The sequence below is a fragment of the Paramormyrops kingsleyae genome, chromosome 9 (genome assembly GCF_048594095.1).
Source record: "Paramormyrops kingsleyae isolate MSU_618 chromosome 9, PKINGS_0.4, whole genome shotgun sequence".
Classification (NCBI taxonomy): domain Eukaryota; kingdom Metazoa; phylum Chordata; class Actinopteri; order Osteoglossiformes; family Mormyridae; genus Paramormyrops; species Paramormyrops kingsleyae.
Window position 1 is genome coordinate 25980053 of NC_132805.1, and position 22973 is coordinate 26003025.

General features: G+C 46.8%; 1 protein-coding gene across 6 annotated transcripts; it reads right to left on the reverse strand.

The window, feature by feature from the left end:
- Positions 1–376: 376 nt before the first annotated feature.
- Positions 377–21077, reverse strand: zbtb7b (zinc finger and BTB domain containing 7B). 6 transcript variants are annotated; one of them, XM_023830065.2, is made up of 4 exons: positions 20979–21077; positions 16425–16510; positions 3936–4912; positions 377–3843 (listed from the first exon to the last, which is right to left on the reverse strand). In XM_023830065.2, the coding sequence occupies exons 3-4, from the start codon at positions 4901–4903 to the stop codon at positions 3258–3260; spliced, it is 1554 nt and encodes a 517-aa protein (XP_023685833.1). In that variant the 5' UTR covers positions 4904–4912; positions 16425–16510; positions 20979–21077; the 3' UTR covers positions 377–3257. The 6 variants fall into 6 exon arrangements, with proteins under 6 accessions (XP_023685833.1, XP_023685831.1, XP_023685832.1 ...); XM_023830063.2 differs by lacking the exon at positions 20979–21077 and adding an exon at positions 19543–20004 and having other exon boundaries at positions 3936–4909; XM_023830064.2 differs by lacking the exon at positions 20979–21077 and adding an exon at positions 19749–20001.
- Positions 21078–22973: the final 1896 nt, after the last annotated feature.

Sequence of the window (22973 nt, forward strand, 5' to 3'; positions counted from 1 at the left end):
TGCAGCTACCGTACATTCTTAAAAGAGGAATCAAGCCTACTCTACATTGTACAGCTAGCTTTTGGCTGGTAGATGGGTGTCACTTTTTCCCCCAGAATATGAACTATGCTCCATTATGTTTATTTATTTAAATAAATTTTTAAAAACTGCACTTGTCCCTCTATATTTTATGTAGCTGGTACATTTGTTTATGCTCACCAGGGTAAGAATTATATTTATACAACAAAGGGAGCAGAAAAAGGCTAAACCACATCCCTACAGCCCATGGAAGAAGCTTCGTGTACAAGAACAGCCGTTTCAAATCTGCATATTTCCCCCCCGCCCCCCCCCCCCCACGCCTCCATGTCATCTGTGTATAAAAACACAAAATACGGAGTCAGATAACTAGATTTATTCACCTGGTTTCTTTGTATCAGAAAAAAATGCTGGGAAATTACCAATGAGACAGTCACTAAAACAGGAAAAAAAAAAAAAAAAAACAGTATCCCTGAAAAGGGGTCTCACAAACCCGAAAACCCCCTCCCCCTTCACCCCAGGCAAAGCAAACAGCACAAACTGTCCAGACATTCTTTTTTTCACAACTGGCATCAATGGTTTCTCCGCATTCCCACCCCTGCATCCGACAGCATTAACACCCTTCAACTGAAAACATTTGCTTTTGGTACGATACATAAGATCTCTCAAAACTCTGTGCAGTTACAGCCCACCCAGCCCCCAAACATGTCAGGAAGATAAGTTATCTGTACAGATTCATATCTCAGTTAGTATGCGAATATTAATGATCATCTGAGGAACGACTGCATTTCTCTTAAACGTATTGTCGGGGTTTAGCCGGATCTGATAGTATTCCACCGAGTATTCAGAATGGTACGTTAAAGCAGAGGATGTGAACACTTTCAAACACATTTGTGTAAAAAGACATTGCTCCATAGATTTTTTATTGCATATTCACTCAGTGCATTGCCCAAGATTTCCTGAGAATAGTTGCAAAAGAGTTCAAGGCAGGGTGACCCTTTACATTATAAACTCCACACTATAACAAGGACTGTACATCTATGCAGTAGAAAGAATAGACAACATTTGTTTCTCAAAGAAATAGATCTATATATATATATATATATATATCCTATATATATATTTCTTTACAATCAAAATAATTTTGTGCAGTCATGGAATGGAGATTGGCAGAAGAAAAAAATAATAAAGCTCTTAATTTAGTGCAAATAAACCAGAAACAACAGAACCCCTTTCTAAACAATACAGTACAGACATCACACACCTAGACAGAGAGATCTGGGCTTGGTTATAGGCCTTGTTAGTTGTTATTGATATGACTGGCTACCATCCAACAGTCGCGCATTATCAATACTTCACAATATACAAAGAAGTCATATATTCTATCCATAACCGACCACTGACGTCCCCAAGGGAACATGGCTCTCATAATGCATGAAAAAAGAGGAGTTTCTCAAAGCAGAGACAAACTGGAAACCAGGAACATGGTGGCCCTTCTAAAGAGTTTGAGTAACACAGCACACATATTCGTTCATTTTTATTTAAGACCCCCAAACATAACCTCACTGTAAAGTCCCATTCACCGTCGTCGTTGTCCACTGAAATTATTTCTACATTTTCAGTTCACCTCCCACCCCTCCCCCCACCCCACAGAAATACAGGCTTCTCGAGTCATTCCAGGGGAAGGTACTTGTGTGGAAGCACATGGCTGATGAGATTTGGGGGACAAAATAAAGGAGGGGGAAAAAAAATGGTTCAGAGGACCAGCAACTCAAAGGCCAACTCGTCACCTTCTGCCTCTATGGTTTCCAGCTAAGTTACTTGGATGGAGAGTAAGCGTCAGGGAAGCTGAGAAGGTGGTGGTGAGGATTCTCAGAGTTTTAACTGGAAAACCACAATAAATATTAATAAATAAATAAATACCGTGCATTCTCTTTTTTTCCATCAAAACAATGAAGAGAGTGATTTGGAAGACTGAGACAGCAGTGGAGGATGGGGAGTGAAGCGCGCAGAGCAGAAAACAAAAAGGATATACGGCATCCTCACCAAAGCACCGCCAGCATAACTCATTTTTTGTCAGACATTCAGATCAGCCTGTCTGCAGATCAACCGCCCCCCCTCAGCAGGGGAGGTGACCGACAGGCGCTCCAGACAGAAAGCAGTACTTTCAGCAGCTTTTTGGAAGTCCCTCTGTGTTCTTGGCTTCTTCCCCTTGCTCTCACTCGCTGGATTCCGCAGGTCCCATCTCAGAAGTGCTCACTATGAGGTCCTTTAGCAGATGATATACAGGCAGGCTAAGTAGCAGTTAAGTATTAAACTTCCAGTTAAGTACCCTGCCTAAGCCTACAACCGCAGGATGCTACCTAAGACTTGAACCAGCAGCCGCTGTGGTAAAAACACAGATGCTACCCAGTGCACCAGAATGTCGAAGGGATGTCTTACAAGCTATCGGCTACAAGCTAGGATACATTGTCCAGATAATATAGATGGTTCCATTGAGGATATAAAGTGATTCCATTAGGGTTTCAAGCAGAAACTATCCAGGACAAGAGTTTTTGAATCAGATGCATAGCTGTCCAGAGGCAATTCTACTTCTGTTCCACTAGGTGGCAGTTTTACAAATATACATCAAGCAGAAGGCCATTGCATAGTCCGCACGTTTGAACTTCAAAGTATTCGAGCCGCCAGTAAACAAAAATGCTTGAATCCAAGCAACTTTTTGGTCTCTTTTTCATAATGGCTTGATACACCCAACAGCAGTGTTACAACATCATCTCCCATTTGAACACAGCTCTCTTTGGTAGGTTCAAATTTTTCTGTTTTTTTTATTATTATTTTTTTTTTTATTCGGTTATATTCTTGCGTTATTGCTTGGTGACAGGACTGACTCCATTCCACACCTGCTTATGTACCCAAACGTCAACAAAAACAATTAAGTCATATACAGTCTCATTTAAAGATCTTTACAGTACAACAAAAATCTGAATAATTACATGAGAAAATAAAACAACTCAAAAATAAAATTACAGAGAAATAAAGAAACAATCAGGAACCCAACCCCCGATCTTTAGTTTTCTTGTCCCCCCCCCACAAAGTTTCAGTAAGTGCCCCAGAATATGGAGTGGGCGGGCCCTCTGAAACCACGCAGGGAATCTCAGGGCCCGATCGCTCCTCCCGCAGCCACACGAACGCAGCACAAACCACACACAGACCTACAGGCACACGCACTCCCATTTGTACCACTACTCCTCCTCATCCTCATCTTCCTCCTCCTCATTGTCCTCCTCCTCCTCCTCCCCCCAGCTCACCTGCGGGCCTGGGGGGCCATGTGTGGCATTAGGGGCTCCCAGCTCCTCGATGGGGCCCCCAGGCACCTCCACCCCTCTGAAGAGGAGGGCCGGGTATGGAGGCCCGCGGGGCCCAAGTAGCGGCATGGCGTGGAGCGGGATGGGGGGGCCATCTACGTCAGGGAGGAACGGGGACCGGCCCAACGTTGGCGGGGGCGAGCGGGAGAAGGCGGAGGCATGCGACAGGGGGATGGAATCCAGGAGCGAGGAGGCCATGACGGCCTCCCCAACACTGCCCGCCCCGCGGCGCGGCCGGCGCGTGCGCACCTCCAGGCAGCTGTGGCCCTTACGGTGGCGCTGCAGATGATCTTCGCGCACGAAGGCCTTGTGGCAGAGTGGGCACTCGAAGGGCCGGGCGCCGCTATGCAGCGACAGGTGGTTCTTCAGGTCGTAGGAGTGCAGGAAGCGAGCAGGGCAGTGCGGGCAGGGGTAGGGGCGTTCGCCCGTGTGCTTACGCATGTGGATCTTCAGCTTGTCATTCCTGTCAGGAGAGGGGGTAGAGCAGAGACCATCAGTGAGGGAGACCAGCCCCGGCCCCATACCCCACCCTCCCACCCCGGATGCCCTCCTCACCGAGTGAAGCGCACCCCGCAGGCAGAACACTGGAAGGGCTTCTCCCCTGTGTGGGTCCTCATATGTCGGGGCAGTTTCCCTGCACCATGGATGATTTTCTGACAGACTGGGCACTGCTGTGGAGTCTGCGACTTCCTCTTCCTGCCCCCCCCAGCAACGCCCCCTCGCTCCGGCAGCGGAGGCGGGCCCATCTTGTCTTCCTCTTCCGAAAGGCCGGTCTCAGCTTGCACCAATAAGGGGGTGTCCCCCGGGGTCCAGTGCTTACTCCCGTTTATGACCCCGGGTTCCCAGCCAGCGTGCTGCCCTCCTCCATTCTGCCCCCCTGGGGGTGAGTACTCATCATAGCCGGGGCTGGTGGGGGCCCGGGGGAGTTCTGCTGTGGGCGAGCTACTGGGGGAGTCGCGCCGGGGCTGCAGGTGAGACAACCTGGATTTCAGGATGTGCTGCTTGTCTCGCTTGCGCCGGGAACTTTGCACGATATCCTCAGTGCGCTCCCCCACCACGATCCCTCGCTCCTGCTCCTCCTCTTCCTCCTCCTCATCCCCTTCCCCCTTGGTCTCGCCCAGGATGTCCCTGCAGGCGTCGGCTACACACTGGATGCCCAGCAGCTGTGCGGCCTTCAGCACGTCCCGCATCCCTGAGCTGCGGATGGTCAGCGTAGCTGTGTAGGCAAACTCCAGAAGCGCGTCCAAGGCATCGGGGGCCACACAGTCCAGCTGGCAGACACTGCAGCCGCTCCCCACTGAGCCAACATCCCCAGGTTCCCCCTCCTCTGCGCCAAAGAGATTGCGGAAGTACAGACTGACAGCGGCCATGACGGAGCGGTGCGTGGAGTAGCGGGCACCTCGAGAAGTCAAGGTGAGGTCACACAGCAGCCCCGCCCTCCGTTGCTCATTCAGGCAGGACAGGAGCTCACTGCTGTGCTCCGGGAAGGGGATCCCGATTAAGCCGTCCTCTCCTGGAGACATTGCCACCTGCTGGTTTGGAGGTATAAAAACAAGTTTAATACCCGTGCAGCTTCACTTATTTCACAAAGCAAATACTCTGAATACAGATATGAAATGGCCCCCAGTTCCATAACAGATATAGCTCACAGTGGTCTGAGGTTGCCGTCCCATCCCCCACAACCCCATGCCCGGACTGCATCCAGCAGGAGAGTGGAATCAAAGGATGAGGCGAGAGGCGGCCGGACGGGAGGGAGCTTTACGGCTTTATCTCCCACTGTAAAAATAGCAGGATCACGGACAGTGAGAGGGACTGTTTGAGACACAGGCCTCGTGCAGGTGAGTGGCAGTGCGCTTCAGGAGAACCTGTTCGGCAGGTTAGTGCTTGGGAAGCAGCCCAAGAGCCGGCAGGGCTGAGGTGACTGGGAGAGGTCGGCACTGTGGCTGAAACAAAATGGCTTCCAGCACTTGGGGGGTGGGGGGGGTGGGGTTCGGCAGAATGGCCTCCATTTATGGGAAGGTGCATGGAAAAGAAAAAGAAAAAAAACCTGATTAAAAAAGCAGAACGTCCCTTTCTCATGCTCCTCTGTACCTTGAGCTACCAGTTCATGCTCTTTCTGTTATACGTAGTGGGAGGAATGAGTGAAGGGGAAAAAAACGAGTAGATGAATGGGGGAGGGTGGTGGTTTCCGAGGAAGGGCCATCCAAGCCGGGCTGCTCCCCCTCAATCCCCCTGTTTTAGTCTTTCTTCTCCCTCCATTTTAGTGTCAGATGTGACGAGTGAGTAAATAAACTCATTCTGACAATCTTTACACACCTGAATTAACCCTGAGAAACACAAACTCTCTGTTCCTTCATATGGGCCCTGGAGTCACTTTCGTCTGCATTCTGGCTCCTTTTATTCATTTTTTTTTGTTACAATCACTACTGCTCTCCAATTTCACTCCCTATTTTTCAGTTCATTTACTTTTTCATTATTTTCCTTCTTGATCCTAAACAGCTCATACACCGTGGGAACATCTACCGTAACTCTTCAAACTGTGGCTGCTGCTTGGTGCTACTCTGTCACCCTCGTTCTACACCATCCTTACAGCTGCACTTTTTTCCTTCATCTGCAAAATGTCCGTTTTGCTGTTGCACGCGTCACGAAGACGAGGGGAAATCATCAATGTAGACGTAGTAGAAGCTCCTGTCACGGGGGAGAGGCATTTCCAAACCAACGGCCGAGGGGAAAAGATGACATTTCTAAATTTAAAAAAATGTCAAAAACTGCATTTTCATCCATCTATTTGGTACAGCGATAGATTTCTACAGTCTGTTGCAAGATTTTCTACACAATATTAGGTACAGTCACTGCATACACACTAAATAACCCTCCAAATTTTCACTTAATTCATAAAGCATGATAAACAGGCTTATAGAAAATAATACTGGGCAATTCCAGCATTTTGGATGTGACATTTAGACTCATACTGGCAAACAAAATACCTCAGAGCAGGGACAAGCTTAGTGTGAATGACTCAATCTGCACATCTCCTCATCTAACAGTACAGATGAGGAGACAGACAAATCCTCAAAATTCATAATTAAAATTTACATTTAAAAAATATGTAGCATTTTATCAGCATTATGGATGGCACATCAAACAGACCTTCGCCTGGAACAAAGCAATCCAAGCACACACTTAATATACGCGCAAGAGGCTCTATGTCCCACCCTGAAACAATTCATTCGGGAAATTATTTAGTGACCCTGCTACACATTCAGTCACTCACACCTGGGGTAATTTCCACTAACAACCCCCCCCCCCCATAGTGACCGGCTGCCCATTTACCATCCCATAATAGTAGGCAAGCCCAGCCTGGAGGTGCAGCCTGGCAGATGTAGATTCTTTTCAGCCGAAACCTGCCACACAACCACCCCCCCCAGGTGTACGCACTCCTGGGATGAAGGAACCCGAATTGGTATCAAAGTACAGGTTCCCTCTATTATTAAGGGCCATTTACTTGACACTGATCCCATAGTTCAAAAGGTCAAAGCCAGTGATCACCGAAGGGAGAGACCAAGTGGATCGCAAACCATCTACCAACCACCTTTTTGCTCATCCCTCTGTCAACCGCACCTCGCCCATTTTCGTTTACTCGAACTCAACCTCCAGCTGTTAATGGCATGACGGCTACCCCCATGTCAAGCAGCGCCTACCTAAACCCCGACACGGAGCGCCATCGACGTTTACCTTGCCGGTTCTCAGCACAGAGTGAGGCGAGGTGGGAAAAAGCACAGCCTGGGTCATAGCATCCGTCTTGGCGTGCTTTTTTCGCTCCGTCGTTCTCTTCCACTCCGTTAGGCTCTCTCTTCGCCCAACTCTTCGTGTTTAACTACTTTCAGTAACTTTGGTGTTTTCGGGGGTTTAGTCACCTCTCTACTGCCGTCTTCGAAAGTGGGGTACCACACTCATCCTTGGGGATCGCTACCTCGTTCTCTCGCTCGCTCGCTCAGTCTCTTCCTGTTTTATGAAAAGAGGGTGCTCGGCGGCAGAAAGAGTGCAAGAGAGAGACCCCTCCCCCCGTTCGCCCACATGCCCCCCTCCCCAAATGTGCGTCGGTCCATTCCGTCGTTCCGTTGTCCTGTTGTTCCGTCATCACCAATGCTGTTCCACAAAAACGTTATTTTGTTTCTCGGAGGTCATGCTAAAAAATAATAATAATAAAAAAAAAGTCCCATCACTTAGCTTCGTCCAGAGAGGCAGCCAGCCCTCCAGAGAGCAAGGCCTTACTTCTCTGACGCTCAACCGACTAACTCAACCAAAGCGGACAGAGAACCATTTAACCTGCCCATTCTTTACCAAGCAAAATTATTCCTTGAACCAGCGCAACATCTATGGACAGGGTTCTCGCCAACGACCAGAACCACCAAGGTGACACAGGAAGCTCATAATGGTCAACAAAGGTCTTGGCAGCAGTACTGGAGTGAAACCAGCTCCATGAAATCAAACAAGCCACATAATGATGCCGCTAATTACACACATGAAGAATGATAACAGAAACTATATTAGCATCCAGAAGCAGGGTAGTCAATGGCTTTTTGAAGATTCTGTCCATCACCTATGAATCAGAACGCTCGGGTCATGGGGAGAAAGTGAAAAAGTTAAGGAGTCTTGGACAAATGCTCGCAACAGAACAAAGAACACACTGGAAAAACTAAACAGCTAAAGAAAGCTCCGTGTAAAAGGTCACGAGTTACATCGTAACACCAAGAACAGAAAATGGGAAAAGCATTTGAGGCGCCGATTGCTTTTGTTTTTTCTTAATGCATGCTTGAGTGTGCACGTGTCACACTTCCTGGTGACAATTTTGGTGACATTTTGCCAATCTGAAACAGAACCAGCAAGCAAGATAATGGAAAACAATGTATTGTGGATTTACCGACTACCTTGGAATTAATATAAAGACTGAAACCTGTTTTGTCATACCAAGGCAGTTATAATTTTCAGTCCTGAAAAGGTGAACTTAGCGACTGACCTAGGAATCATGCTAGAAGTGAGCGGTGTCCTTTTAGAAGAGGAATTATTTTGGTAATATTACCAGAGTTTTAAAACCATAAATTTTACTCCCATGTAGGACTGGATCTAACAAGTATTCAGAGAAATAAAGAATATATGAATAAGATTTTTTCCCTGCTAATTTAGCTTGACTTCTAAAAACTGGAAAATATTTACGGATGTGTCACTTGATATATAAAATTGAAAGTAGAGTAAAAAATATTTGTTTTTCTTGATTAATTAGCAATTAACCTAAACCAACAATTAACACAATCACATAAAATTGGCCCATAGTCACTGGGGTCATATTGCTGGGTTTTATGCTGTCTGGGTTCCTTCGCCAAAAAGGCTGTTCGATAAGCATTCAGGTGAATTAGCGAGAGAAAGACAAACCGAGATGGAGGGATAGGAAGAGGGGGCGGCCGGTTCGCTTCCGGCACAGAGACAAAAACCTCTGACTTCAGCGATTTGAGTTTCTCTGCTGGTAGGTTATGGAGGAGCAGCTAGATCTCTAACATGACCATGCACACGTAATAAACCTCAAACTGCAGGCAAACAGGCAAGAAGATTAACACTATATATTAGTGAGTGTAGAAAAGCGAGGGAAGCTCACTTTTTAGGCAAAATCAGGCTGTTTTTCTGATAATATAGGCATACACGGCTTAAAGAGCATCATTTTCTTTAAGAATCAATGCATAACTATAAAATTTATGATTAGTGTGTTTATGTGAGACTGAGAATAATAGATTTAAAAATGTACAGGTTGATCTTTGGTTTGTCAGTAAACACCTACTCATTCTATAAGCTTGACTCTCGCTTTCCTCATCCTTTTCACTCCTAAACCTCTTTAGTCCTTCTCTTTTCTCAGTCTCTCTTAGTCACCAAATGTCGATGGCTGACTTTTCGTAGCTAGATAATGGGGGCAGACATCACCAACAACATCAGGGACACAAGCACAAATACACACCTCAAATTAAAGTGCGTGACACAGCTCAGATACTGATTTGCACCCTTTGATACCTCTTATCAAGCAGAAATAAGCACCCCACAGTGTCAGCCAACCACAGAACAAGAAGCTGACATAACTATTGTTTACGTTCCCCCTTAGTTCGCAAAGATAAGGCGCTCCACATTCAGCGCGAGTTCGCCTTGCTAGGGGATGCAACACTGCAAATGCTCAAGTAGTCTGATATTCAAAATGAGGCTCTCCAGGAAAACACTTGATTCGGAGGTCGTGTGTGCATCAGACTTCCTCCCGCAAGTCTGATTATACAGGTCCACAACTCTCACTACCAGCACTTCCACATTTACATTACATTTCTTTAGAAGATAGAAGTATCTGAAGCAATGTTTTCAAGAAAGCAGAGTCAGACAATCACTGGACCAAATTTTTAGTGTACTAACCTTACTAAAGCATATTAACACCAACACTTATTTTCACACTAACACAGTCATTGCAAGTCATATTTCATAATAGTTGGACACATGCTTCGAGGCCGGTTCACCCAACCACAAGCCGACACGTCTGTATGACCAGCCTGTACACGTGTCAATTAAGCTAAATCACAGAATCACTGTGAATCACCTTTCCTTAAACTCTCCTCCACGCACTGGCAAAGAGATTTTCTTTGGTTATTGCCAAAATAAAAAAAACACATTTTTTCAGAGAGCGATATATAATGCCTGGGATCTTCTGTACAATTACATACAACAATAGGCTAATATACATTACAGCCCAATCAAGAAAATGTGTGCTGGGGGAATTAGTCTCTAAAATGTTCATGGTGTCTGTGTGTGTGGCCTGACATGGACTGACACCCCCTTCAGGATACGCCCAGCCTTGTTCTAGTTGGAAAACTTATGATTTGTGAACTCCTGAACAGAAAGAGAGGAATTATAATGCATTTTCAGAAGAGAAAAAAAAATCTCAGAATTTCTAATTTGCTGCACAGTCTTAATGTAACTTTAAGATACATGAAAATATAAATCACAACAAATGCCCAAGGCATTTCTGCATCTGCGACTGTTTTGTATATCACTGGCGTCTTCTACCTATTTGCTGGTCTCTCTCTCGCTCAGAACGGATCCGCACCACCCACTCCTCTTTCTAAAGTTGACTCGAGCTTCTCTACTTTGTCAATATGGTTTCCGAGTCTCTCACTCCAAGCTGAGTCCGCACCACGCAGGCCGAGCACAGCGGCATATCGCCACAGCCGCCGCTGAGGCAGCGGCCGCGCACCGAGCAGGGCCCCCAAGGCTGACGTACGAGCTACGTTTCTCCATCTTTTTCCATCTCCGCTCCGCCTTTCCCGCCCCTGGCTGAGTTGTTGTTCTCACCTCTGCCACCGAAACTTAGAACTGAATTTACGAAGAAAGTTCATCACTACCTAACGGAAGCCTCGCCATTCGCTGAGCTTTTTCCATTGCCCGTCCTGACAGTCTTCCCAGCAACACACACAAATCTAGCAAATGTGTGTACACAGAATGTAGGAAAATAAATCTCTGTGAAACTGGAACATGTCTAAAGGATAAATCGTATTTTTTTAAACATATATATCGATTAATCTTAAATGGAAAGTGGATGTAAACAAAGCGTAAACCTGAATGGAGGTTGTTTGTCTGTTTCCTCTGCTTCCTGGTTCTAGTGACCAGTGGCTGAGCATGTTAGGCGTGAAGCCTGCGCGTTCTTCACCGGTGATGCACTAATACACCCAACCGAACCGCCATTTCAGGTAAAGGGCAGAGGCCTCCGCCGTCTCCCGACGTCATTTCAGCAGCTTGTTTCAGCAGCTTGTTTCAGCAGCGGACAAAAAAAATAAAAAATCAATGCCAATGCAGACACCCGGACTTTTCAGGCGACTGAGTCATACTTGGGCCGCCTTAGCCGTAAATTTGTTCAGTTTTCCACCAACACCAGAAAAAAAGAAAGTTTCAGAGTCCAGTAAGGCTCACCTCTCAGGTAGGCCTTGGGTTTGGCTCGAGATGAACAAGGGTCCATGACAGCAGCCCTAAACCAGCGTGTCTGTATGAATTATAAAATTACTCAAAGTAAACTTACATCGAGGAAAAAAAAAATTGTATAATAGCATGAGGTTAAGAAATGAGCCAAAACTCTCTTTTGCTTCTTCGGAAAACATCTCTCTCACGCTCACATACACACACTGCGTTCTTATAACCTAAAATTTAAAAGGTTTTGTTTTAGATACTCTGAAAAGCAGAAGGATACAAGGGGGGGGGGGGGGGAATTTGACAGGCAACATTCTACACCTTATAAAACTTTAAAAAAAAATTCCCCCAAATAAAAATTAAGATTTGCCAGAATTGAAACTTTTACTATCAATAAATAAATCCTTTCAGAAGGAGAAATTGAAAGGCAAACAGAACGGCACACTGATTACCCTGTCAAAAGCTAAAATCAGAGATTTAAACCTGCTGTTAATGCAGCCATAGACAAGGACGGAAACGGTTACGTACGTAATGGCAACAGATGTATTTTGGCAAATAAAAAGCCACAACAATTGGGTTTTCAATAACCATGACATAGGTACACACACACACTCACACACATGCGCACACACACACAGCCACAGCTTGGCCCCGTACACACAGTGTCACTCCCTCCCAAACACAACAAACGCTCAACACTGGAGGACTATAAATAGCTGAACACCTTCCAAAACACAAAACACCAACAAAACAACCTGAGGCGTCCTGAACACTCAGAGATATGTGCAGGTGGGAGTCTGACTCTCCATCTGCACTCTTTGATTTGGTTTTATACCAGTTGCTGAGCTGGCTGGGAACATGCATCGGAGAGGAGCAAGGCCTGCGTGTTGTCTCCACATAATGGCCCACGGTGCTCTGACCTCAGGGGAACATCACTGAAGGACCGGTGAAAAAAAATTGAGCCACTTGCTACAGCTGTGTCCACCCTCCTCCACCTCTCTCTAAAATATATATTACACTCCTTTAACCCCCCCCCACAGTCAAAATCCAGACAAACGGTCAAGACTTTACATGAAATGGGGGCCAACAGGGGGCCAAGTAGGTTCATTCGAGACGGTGAGAGACGAGAGTTGGGGTCCGACTGAAAGCACCTTCCTCTTGGTGTCGGCGGGTACGTCTGAGACAACCTCACGGAGGAAAAGAAAAACCGTGCCCCAACCCCTACGAAGTATGCTCTGTGAGCCAGCACTGTGCCGAGAGCCTCCAACACAGCCGAAAGAGGCAACGAGGAAGCGGTTACCAGCATGCTTTTGAATTACATATTTAAGAGTAAACTCAGTTGTAACAGAAAACAGGTGCTCGGGTATGGCAGATAACATCAACGCCATCCATCGATCACACAAAGGCTAGGCACGCACTGCGAAGTCCTCTGATGTGTCACAGATACCAGTGTAGTTTGGTTGGTTCACAGTGATGCTGGAAAATGGAACCAATGATGCTGTAATTCAATGGCCAACCAACATATTCCACCACCATCCAGTAGGTTATATGTTTAGTACCCTCCTTTCCAAGAGCACATAGTATATATTGTCTGGAGAATTCCGTCAAATGGCAACGGGATTAGAAAGCTTGATGTGCATTTGAAGCACATTTTAAGAAATTTCCCCAATGGCAGGTGGGGGATGTTAAATTTGGCAACAGCTTGCCAAAATTGGACAAACATAAGAATTTTACTACTAATTTTGAAACTGCTGCAAAATGAGGCAATTCTAAGAAATAAATTCACAAATATCACAAGGCTTGTGGCAAGATCACAAGCTTACGAGGAAGCAATGCTCTCCTGTTTTAACCCTTTTGATCTGTTAATTAGACAGTTGGGGAAACCGTTACTTCGCAAATGTAAAAATGCTGCCCTGTTTAACTGCGTTGGATTACTCAGATGTTTTGCAGCAGAGGGTTCCGTTTGCAGCCCTTTGCCCGGCAAGGCCAGCGTGGGGGAGAACGTGGCAGGAGGGACAGGGGGAGAAGGAACATGGGAAACGAGGACAGGGGGGGGCTAAAGGCAGAGAAAAGGCAGACGACAGGCAGCAACACGGTACCTTGATTCTTGGAAGACAAGCTCACTTGAAAGGGTGAGAGTGGGAGAGCAAGTGAGAGCGAGTGAGACGTGGGTGCGGAGAATGGGGGAGGCTGAGGGGGTGGGGGGGTTAATCTGATAGGAAAATCAGGTTTAACCTCCAAAAATCTGTGGCAGGAGGGGTGCAGAGGGGGCCCAGCAAAAGGGGAGCGGCTGTGGTTTTGGTGCAGGTGTAGGTGCAAGATGGAACAGCACGTCTCTGAGTCGCAGCCAGCGGCAGGAGAACAAGCCAGGCCAAACGCCACGGCAGGCGGCAAGAGGAACAGACAAGGGGAGGCGTTAAAACTCACGCGTGACACCAGAGGTACGTGGGGGGGGGGGGGGGGGAGCGCCACTGCAAGGCCTCTGCGCTCCCCCCCTCCCCAAGCCAGAGCTATCCGGATGCTGGCAGTTGTCCGAATCCTAATATCAAGCCCCGTCCTCATTCCAGAGCGCGACTTTCCTGCAGACAGGTGCCACCATCCGAATGTTTCATTTTGCAGCCGGGGAACATGCAGGTATTTCACACGAGCCCAGAACTCGAATGACATCACTGCTAACCGTCCTAATCCTTGTCAAAATATACGTTCTTAGGGCGTTTCAGGGTGTTGCATTAACATGTAAATTTCTGTTTACCGAAACAGTGAATGGAGATCATTTTATGCTAAATATGTGGATATCTTTTCAAGACACAAACATATGTTATACTACACATGAACACAAACCTCTATATACACTTATATACAGGATTTTGCAAAAGGTTTAGGCTGCCAAATAAAATGTTTAAATGATCTTCACGTTGGTGTTTGGTATTACGTCTGTCAAAGTGTGTCAGCTTAGCCACTTCAAAACCTCTCAGAAAGTCACCCCAGTATTTGTAGTAACCTCGATTGTTGACCAGACTGTTTGCATACCATGTTTGGCTAATCCATACCACATCAAAAGTATTTGAATTAAGTTATTTAATTAAGTGAGCTGGTACTGAAATGTAAGGAATACGAGGAATGACTGGGGTGCCCGAGTAGAGGTCTGGGAAGCAGAAGGGTATTCATCAAGCAATACGATAAAATATCAGGAACTTTTTGGAGAACAGAAGAAATTCTTGTTAGTTTCTATTGTCACTGTTCATTTGCATATATTGTAATGTTAAATGACTTTTTTCTCTGAGAAAACATTATTTACTACCCAGATATATAGCTTTAAACAAACATTCTTCCTTTCCGTTTTCTTTCGATGACTTTTGAACGGTGTTATATATTTGCACACTTGAAGCAGTGTATAATAAGAGCTGACGAACAGCGTTTTAACCAGCGCTGCCTGCTGCCAGGTTTGGTTGTTATTTGGTTGTTGTTCAATTATTTATAGTTGGTATGCAGTGTGTTATGTTACAGGGCACAACATCCAAGCATCAGGCCGAGCAGCTGCCACAGCTGTATGGCGACGGACTTCCCCAGACCCAGACGCTTCACAGAGACTAACGGGGAGGAGTGTCTCTGTTTAAGAGAAACGTGCCCATCTGTGTGACGCTGGGTAAGCGCGGTTGGGGGGGCGGGGGGAGGGGGCGTGCAAGGGACGGTCAGGAATGTCTGAGCGTTGGCCGTGCAAGGCAGGGACAGCATGTGTGATGGCACGTGTCCGCATAGGCGTCCCGCCCCAGGAAGATGCAGCGAGTGGGCAGACTGTGTTTGGTGCGCAGTGCGTGTGTGTCTTGCGTGTGCGTAGGCCGGGTATCTCAACCACGGGAAGCGGGAAGGGATTGGCGTGAAGACCGGTGGGGGGGGGGGAGGGGGGTCGCGTTAACTCCCCCCGCTCCCCGCCACACTCTTTCTGCAGAAAAACGTGGTTTAAGCGACGTGATGTTGCAGAACCAACTGATCCCGATCAGCTTCCTGTTTCTCATGTCTAAGCCTTGACACGAGTGTCGGCCTTTTGCAAAGGGGGGGCGAGGCGGCAAGGTACAAGCCCGGGACACCAGGGAGCGCGGGGGGGAGAGCAGTAGGGCAGCAAAGGTTACCCTCGTTTCTCTGTCTGTCTAACTAGCTATGGGGCATCGGCCAAGGAATAATCTGAAACGGCACAAACCGAACAACAACAATCGACACGGAAACGGTGACGCGGGTCCATTGGTGACAAAACCCGCCGTGTGGACAGGTCCCCACCTCAATTACTCTAATCCAGAACGCTAGTTAATTAGCCTGAGCAGTGAAAGCTGTTTGGCTGGGTGGTCAAAGAATGCAAGAGAAAAAAAAAGAAAAGAAAAAAAAGTTGTGAATATGACAGACAAAAAAGGAAGTGTAAGGCAAATAACTTCCTCTCTTCTCGTAAACGCAGAAGACCAACGTAATGAGTTTTCTGAAGCCATCTAGCCCCCCCTAACCCTCCATCCCCACCTCAATTTGGCCCAAATTCACACAGCCCAACTTTGTGCTGAGAGACACGCCCTAATGTCCAGCTAGGCGGACTGACGCGCATTTCCCGACAGCCGATGCTGGCGTCCTGAGAGCTGCCCAGCGGCGTGGCCGCGAATCAGGCCGTCTGAGTGGGGATGAGTGGTAAGGCTACCCGGGAATTGCTGACACGACAGCAGAGGGAGCTTAATCATCTCCCCCTCCTTCTCGTTCTCCCTTTCTGTCTGAAAGTGAAACCCCCATGTGTTATGAGGGGGAATTTACATGGGTCCACACGGCCTAATTCAGATACTTTACTGGAACTGCGTTCTCGGTCTTCATGTCCGTGGGTGTCTGAGGGTGTGTTTACATACATGAGCCTTCCGCTTTCTTTGAAAGCCCCCCCAAATCATCATCATCATCTCTGTCACACACACTTCGGCACCTCGCTCAGACCACACATGCGTCAAGTAATCTCACGAGCCGAGTCCATATCCAATCGCCCAGGCTCTGAGCTGGGAGGCTCACACTGGTGCTGGTCTGAAACCACCTTACCTCCAGTCCATAAACTCCAGAGACGCTGCCGCCTCACTGTCCCTCCTCTGACTCCGGCAGTCCTCTCGGGTCGAAAAGCTGTGAGACTGACAGAAAAAGTCACGTCAAGGACGAGCATCATACTAAATGCACAGCAAGGAGTTTAAAGTAACGAGAAAACACTATGCGGTCAGATAAAAGCATACGGCCCTGGGACAGCTTTGTCCCCCAAGGTACAAACTGCATTAGAATCTGTTCCTCAGAAATCTTCCATAAAAATGTCCATTGGAGTCCATTTCTGTATCTATAGCTAGGGTACAACTGGTATACCCTTGAGGGTACAAGCCCAGTGGAAAGTAATTGTACCCTCAAAGGTATAAACTGGTACTTTTTTTTCTGACAGTGTAGGGGCATGGATACCCTGGCAGATTCATGGGGGGCCAGCACTTTACAGGGGCCCTTGAATACATAACATTATGTAATGTAAGGGGGTGGGAGCAGGGGGGCCCAGGGGCCTCAGAAAGTGGGGGTGGTGGTGGTAGGGGGGTCTGTGCAGGGAAGGACAGAGAAACTGATCAGCAGGTTCCGCACAGGAGGAAACAGACTAACAGGTTAACACAAACAGAAACGGGTAACACTGCACCACACTGCATAACATTTCAGGGCAAAAACAAAATATTAAAATACGAATCCTCTGGATTTCTTGAACTTGACTTTAACTTAAAGGAGCCGCAAAATATACATTTATAATACAATGAGAAATGGACTTATGCAGTGAGTATTTTTGAGTGATACCTCAGCCATGTCAACCAACTACCAAGGAGCATGCAAGAAACAAACGGTTGCCACAAGAACGACAGAGGTTTAGTTATAACTATGATAATTATCTACGTTACTTTTCTTTCTAGGTTTTGGTCAACTCCACCAAATCATTATCCGAAGGGAAATATTTAAGCCAGCGCGCTTAAAAAAAAAACAGCCTAAAGCGAATTGCGACCACAACCAACTTTAATAACATCATATTCCAGGTCCACCACACACAGTTTATCCACCTAACCCACGGTGTCAGACATGTAACGTGGTCTAGCGTACTGCAACATAATTATACCCAGCTAAAATATACATTTTTTATAAAGCAATTCTTAATGGTCTAAAATATCAGCGCATACTTTAAATTTTGAGATTTCGCCACGACCCCTGCAACAATGTCAGTGTTAACATAGCATTAACAACTTTATTAATTAATCATTATTAATCAAGCGGCTCTTTAATTGCAATGTGAGTGTTGGATCTCAGCATAACTCCAGTTTCCATATGCAAAGCGACAAAAGGGGCATGACAATCATGGGCACTGAATAAGAACAGAAATGTGGCACCGAGAACGCCACGAGGTGGAAGGACATCGGGAGGAGGCCGGGAGGAGCGCACCCTCGCAGGTGTGAGCGCTGACCCCATCGATAAAGGGACGCTATAATTGGCAAAAGCCTGCTGGAGCCCAAGTAATGATACCTCGGCGGCGTGGTTAATTCATGATGAATGCTGCGGCTTCTTGGGAAGGCCATGTGACACCAATAGTTATTCTCAGCCCAGTCAGTTATCGAAACTTGTCTATGCATGGCTCATTTAATAATAAAGCAGCATAAAACAGCCTTCGGCAGAAACGTTACTGTGCTCCAACCCAAAGTCCGATTTTTTTTTCTTTTTTGCATTGCCTCATCTTCTTAATTTGCTCAGTGAGAAATCCAATCTGCTATTGTAAATACTAAAAAGCTCAAGATGTATACACCGAGAAAAGAAAGGATTAACTTAACTGTTATTGTCTAATAGGCCTTTAAGGTGAACTGATGGGCTCCAGATGTATTAAAACAACACTTCGGATAATAATTCCTAAAAGCAAATAGTCGCATTTATTTCGCCATTTTTGTACATAAATGACAAACCGTGCGTAAAACTAAATGAGACACCTAGTCATTTTGACTGGCAGGTCCGTTGGCTTTCACACACCCTTTTAAGTCTGATCACATCACTAGATCACTTAGATCTCAGGACACACATTAGAAACTTCTGAAAATCGGCGATCGCTGTTTAAAAACAACACAGGGCTGAACTGACAGAAGAAACACACAAATATTTTATTTTTGTATAAAAGGGACAAACATAGCCTTCTGTTTGCGGACTATTACCATGTGCAAGATCTCACCAAGTTCAGCAAACCACTTTCGTGTTGGCGTTTTACATAGGGTAATTGGGGTAGTATTTTCGTTTGTAAATACGATAAAAGCTCATAGAACGATCCAGTGCAGCATTTATAATTTAAAAAGTAAATAGGCGCCGTTTAAAGCTGTATTAAATGCGACACATGGCCGGACCCAGTCGAGTTTAACAGGCTGAGCCGGTCGGGCGGCACAGCTATGGGCAAGTATAAGCACCATTTGACACCAAGGAAATAGCAAACAAAATTACTCCATCTAGACCTCCCGCTGAAATAAAGCTCGATAATATTTAACACATTCAGCTGGAAGAAAATGAAATGTAAAGATATATATATATATATAGCCTATATATATAAATAATCGGAGATACCGAGGGTGAAATAGAGTAGTGGCTCATAAATGGCAAAGGAAGATTGACGACTTTAAAAGCGGTGGCGACGCCGATAATGACAGCTCGCACCGTGTAATAGATTATTTGGTGCGTATTCAGCGATGGTTTTGGGTGTCAGCCGGACTCCGCTGCTATTAATAGCAGGCAGGTAATATCCCGCACGATGCGCCTCACCTGTCCGCCACCGCGGAAATCGATTCGGGCATTTATGCACGCCGGCTCCGGCAATGACACGGCGCAGGGCTGCGTATGAGCGGCGGTGCGCTGCATGGTGGGGGACACTGGCGAAGAAACGTGGGTCGCTTGCAAGATCGGAAGAAATTAATGCCGACACGTCACACGGGAGTTACCGAGCGCCCATGACGTGGGTTAGTCCTGCCGTGACCCCGGTTAGGAGTGAGAAGTGGGAAGAGGGGGACTTCTGGTAGCGGGGTGGGGGGATACAGAGTATGGAAGTAGGCAAAAAAGACGAGCGCAGCGCAAGTTTACCCCCAAAAAAGCCGCAGACGGAGATGTAGGAGCTTTTTTTTTTTACCTGCACGCCGGTGCGTAAGCGCGGATCACCTGTGCTGTCTTGTCTCGTCCCACCTGACCGGCTTATACTTCCTGGATTCAGACTCGAGCTGTACCACCCCGCCTGCCCCCCCAGCACCAGCACCGGCACCACCTTGTTAACTCCCCGGGGATACCTCTCTCCCGTGCCACTTTCTTTTTTTCCCCCCTCTGTTTTGCCGTATTTACACGGTCTGCTCGAGGTCCTGCACTCGGCTGCCAATGCGTTTCGGTGTCGCTGTTTCCGAGTCCCTCTGTCGGCTCCCCATAGACCGCTAGATCGCTTGCGAGAACTCCCCCCACGTCTTGTCTGGCCCACTCCAGCTCCCAGCTCCTCCTTATACTGACAACCAGGAAGCGGCTTGCCCTACTTACGCCACGCCGCGGATTGGCTCTGTCAGGCCAGGGAGAACCGGTGGGGTGGGGAGGGGAATGGGGGGGTCGGACACTGAGCTATAGGCCATTGACGATGTCTGTCGCTCCTAGGTAAGAAGCGTATGTGGAGGGGGAGGGGGCAGGACAGGTTAAACTCCTGGGATGACAAATGCTATCCAAAAAGGAGAGAGCCGGTGAAGACCGGGACTACGTGTGTTAATTTGGATTTTTAACACCGGTGACTTTTTTTTAACCGCAGTTTGGTGGGGGAGGGATGTTGCGATTGCTCTGCGGAGAGATCACAGCTCTGTAAGAATCCACCCCCCTTACACGATGCGACTGAAGTGTGAGGCAAATTATTTGCAGATCAGTTAAGATAATAGTATTTACACTGACACTTGTCCCCCGAAAGTAATTATTTTCTACCCGCAGTAGCACAGAAGAGGGATGCAATCCACCCCCACCCAGAAAAAAATCTTCCCGATGTTATGTAAATCAATACGTCAGTATTAATATTAAACTTACATTCCTATAAATCTGACCGATTCCACGCTTTCAGTTGGTATTATCCAACTGACCGAAAATGTGTTGAGAACTTAGCTGTACCCCTGAAAAAGCATCCTGCGGAGAAATAAATCTTTAACAGGGCACCTGACACAAATGCAGCGGCCATTATTTCGGGCACCTGCACACTAGGACAGGAGACAGGGGGAAATGTTCTGCCCCATTTAAAGCCGTTTGACAGCAGTACAGGGACATATCCTCCACAAACCACGCGAAAAATAAATGCATGTATATACGCGAAAGAGAGTAAGGTGAGGCGTAATAAATGATCGGCTGAGTGTAAGTCGCGATCAAACAAGGGGGCGACGAACGATCACACGCGAAGGGGAAATACAGTGCTTAAGTGGAGGGATGTGTAAGGAAGGAGAGTTAGAGGATGAGGTTAGCGCCCCACAGCATTACACCCTCCCCTCACATCCACCCCAGCGCAAACATACTTCCTGTTTGAAGTGGTTACAGCAGACATAGGAATCACCTTACTCTTTCTAAGTCTGCGTATGTTGAGAGCGCCGCTCGCTCCTGGCTCCCCCGCGCCCGCTCCGCTCGTCTTAGAAAAGGAACAGCGACAGGAAAGCTTAAATATAGCAGCATGCGGTGAACCCACCCGACACACCGCCGACCCCCCCGACACACCGCCGAATCCCCCCCACCCCCACGCCCCTACCTGCCTACCACCCTGTCAATCTGTGCGCACCCTGCGGTGAGCGCACAGCTACTGTGCAGGGTGCCGAGGTCTCAGTGGAAACTGTACTCCCCCCTCTCGGTGCCTTATTTAGTCATTCATTAGGGTAAGCAAGTTTTTTTTTTTTTTTACCTCTTTATCGGCGCTATCTACAGAGCGTGGCTTTTGTAGCTTACTTCAGCAAAGATTAGAACCAACAGCAATGTAACTTCAGATTGTAACGTGACGGTATCTCATCCCATTGACTTATGTTAAAGTCGTTGACTTGAGAATTCTAACTGGCGGCTATCAATCTCTATTTACGTGAATTTAGTCTACCTTATACCGAATAGGAAATTCATAGTGTTTCTACTTCCAAGTCTTCATCCTAAACTCTAACTAGTATTTTTCAATAAATTGTAAGTTTAATTTAGCGTCTTGTAATTTAAACATCTCTATCTGCAGCACCCATAAACATTCATTTGGTTCCTCTCAGCACATTTATTTAGAACTTACAGAATACTCTCAGAAAACATCATGGCAAAATATATATATGGCACTACCACATTGCATCCTAAAATACAAGGAATATAGTAGGCATTTTGCGCCACCTTGTGGCTAACCCGCGTACAACAGGCTTGCACGCACAGGAAAACGGACATATTAATCGATGCGTTTTTATTGCTCAGGACCAGTGCGTGTCGGGATATGGAGCCTCGTTGAACACTTTGATTGTTTGCCAGACGACCAGGTCGCCACCTATCACATCAGTGACCCTTAGGCGTCTGCAGAGGGGCGGGTGTCAGTCTCGTGTTTCCACAGTTCTTCTGCGTTTCGCAGCCAGGAGGTCTAGAATGAAGCAGAGCAGCAATGAGACGGCAGGACCCCGCAAAGCGTCACCCTGAGAACATCCGGCCAGATTTCTCACCAGTAGTGAATTGGAGGTCATGAGGCTGTTCTGCAGGCGCAGCAGAGCAGTCAGCTTTCCTGACAGCACGCTCAGCTCTTGGGATAATTCTGAACAGGCTGCCTCATATTCTGGAAACAAAGACGCAAAGATGGGAGGATATATTACTGATTAACTGACATATATTTAGCATGGAGTGAAGCTAAACCAAACGGAGGGTCAATTTAACGTCACATGTATCTTCATATCGATCATATTTTCATTGCGTTTTATGCCCTCATTTTCCAGATTCTTTAGTACAGGGTCACAAGGACCCCAAAGCCTTTCCCAGGATGCACTAGTCCGATCCATCTCTCCCTCTCTCTGTCACACACACGCACACACACACGCACACACACACATCTAACCATCCAGAATTTCCCGTTGGGATCAATAAAAGTATATTTATCTGTGTTTTTGGACTGCAGGAGGAAACAGAAGTACCTAAAGGAAACCTGTGTGAATACGCAAATCTCTCTCTCTCTCTCTCACACACACACACACACACACACACAGACACACACATACACACATAACCCAAGGTGGTAATCAAAGCCTCAGGCCTGAAGGTGTGAGGCTACAGTGCTAACCACTGAATCGCCACACCTCTCCCTTGCTGAATTTCATTTTAATATTATATTGTTCTATTCAGTTCAAGTTAAAGGGCTGATTTGCACAGCACTTCATGAACTGTCATCTACAAGGTGACCTGAACCGACTGTTATTTCGAAATCTGATCTTCCCTCTAAAACAATAGCATCTTTCGGAGACGCCTCCGCATAGAAAGGTGATACCACTTGTCACATATCACAAGTCAAACTGTAAATTGACAACAACGACCATCTCGTTAAAATTCAAAGTGCAGCAA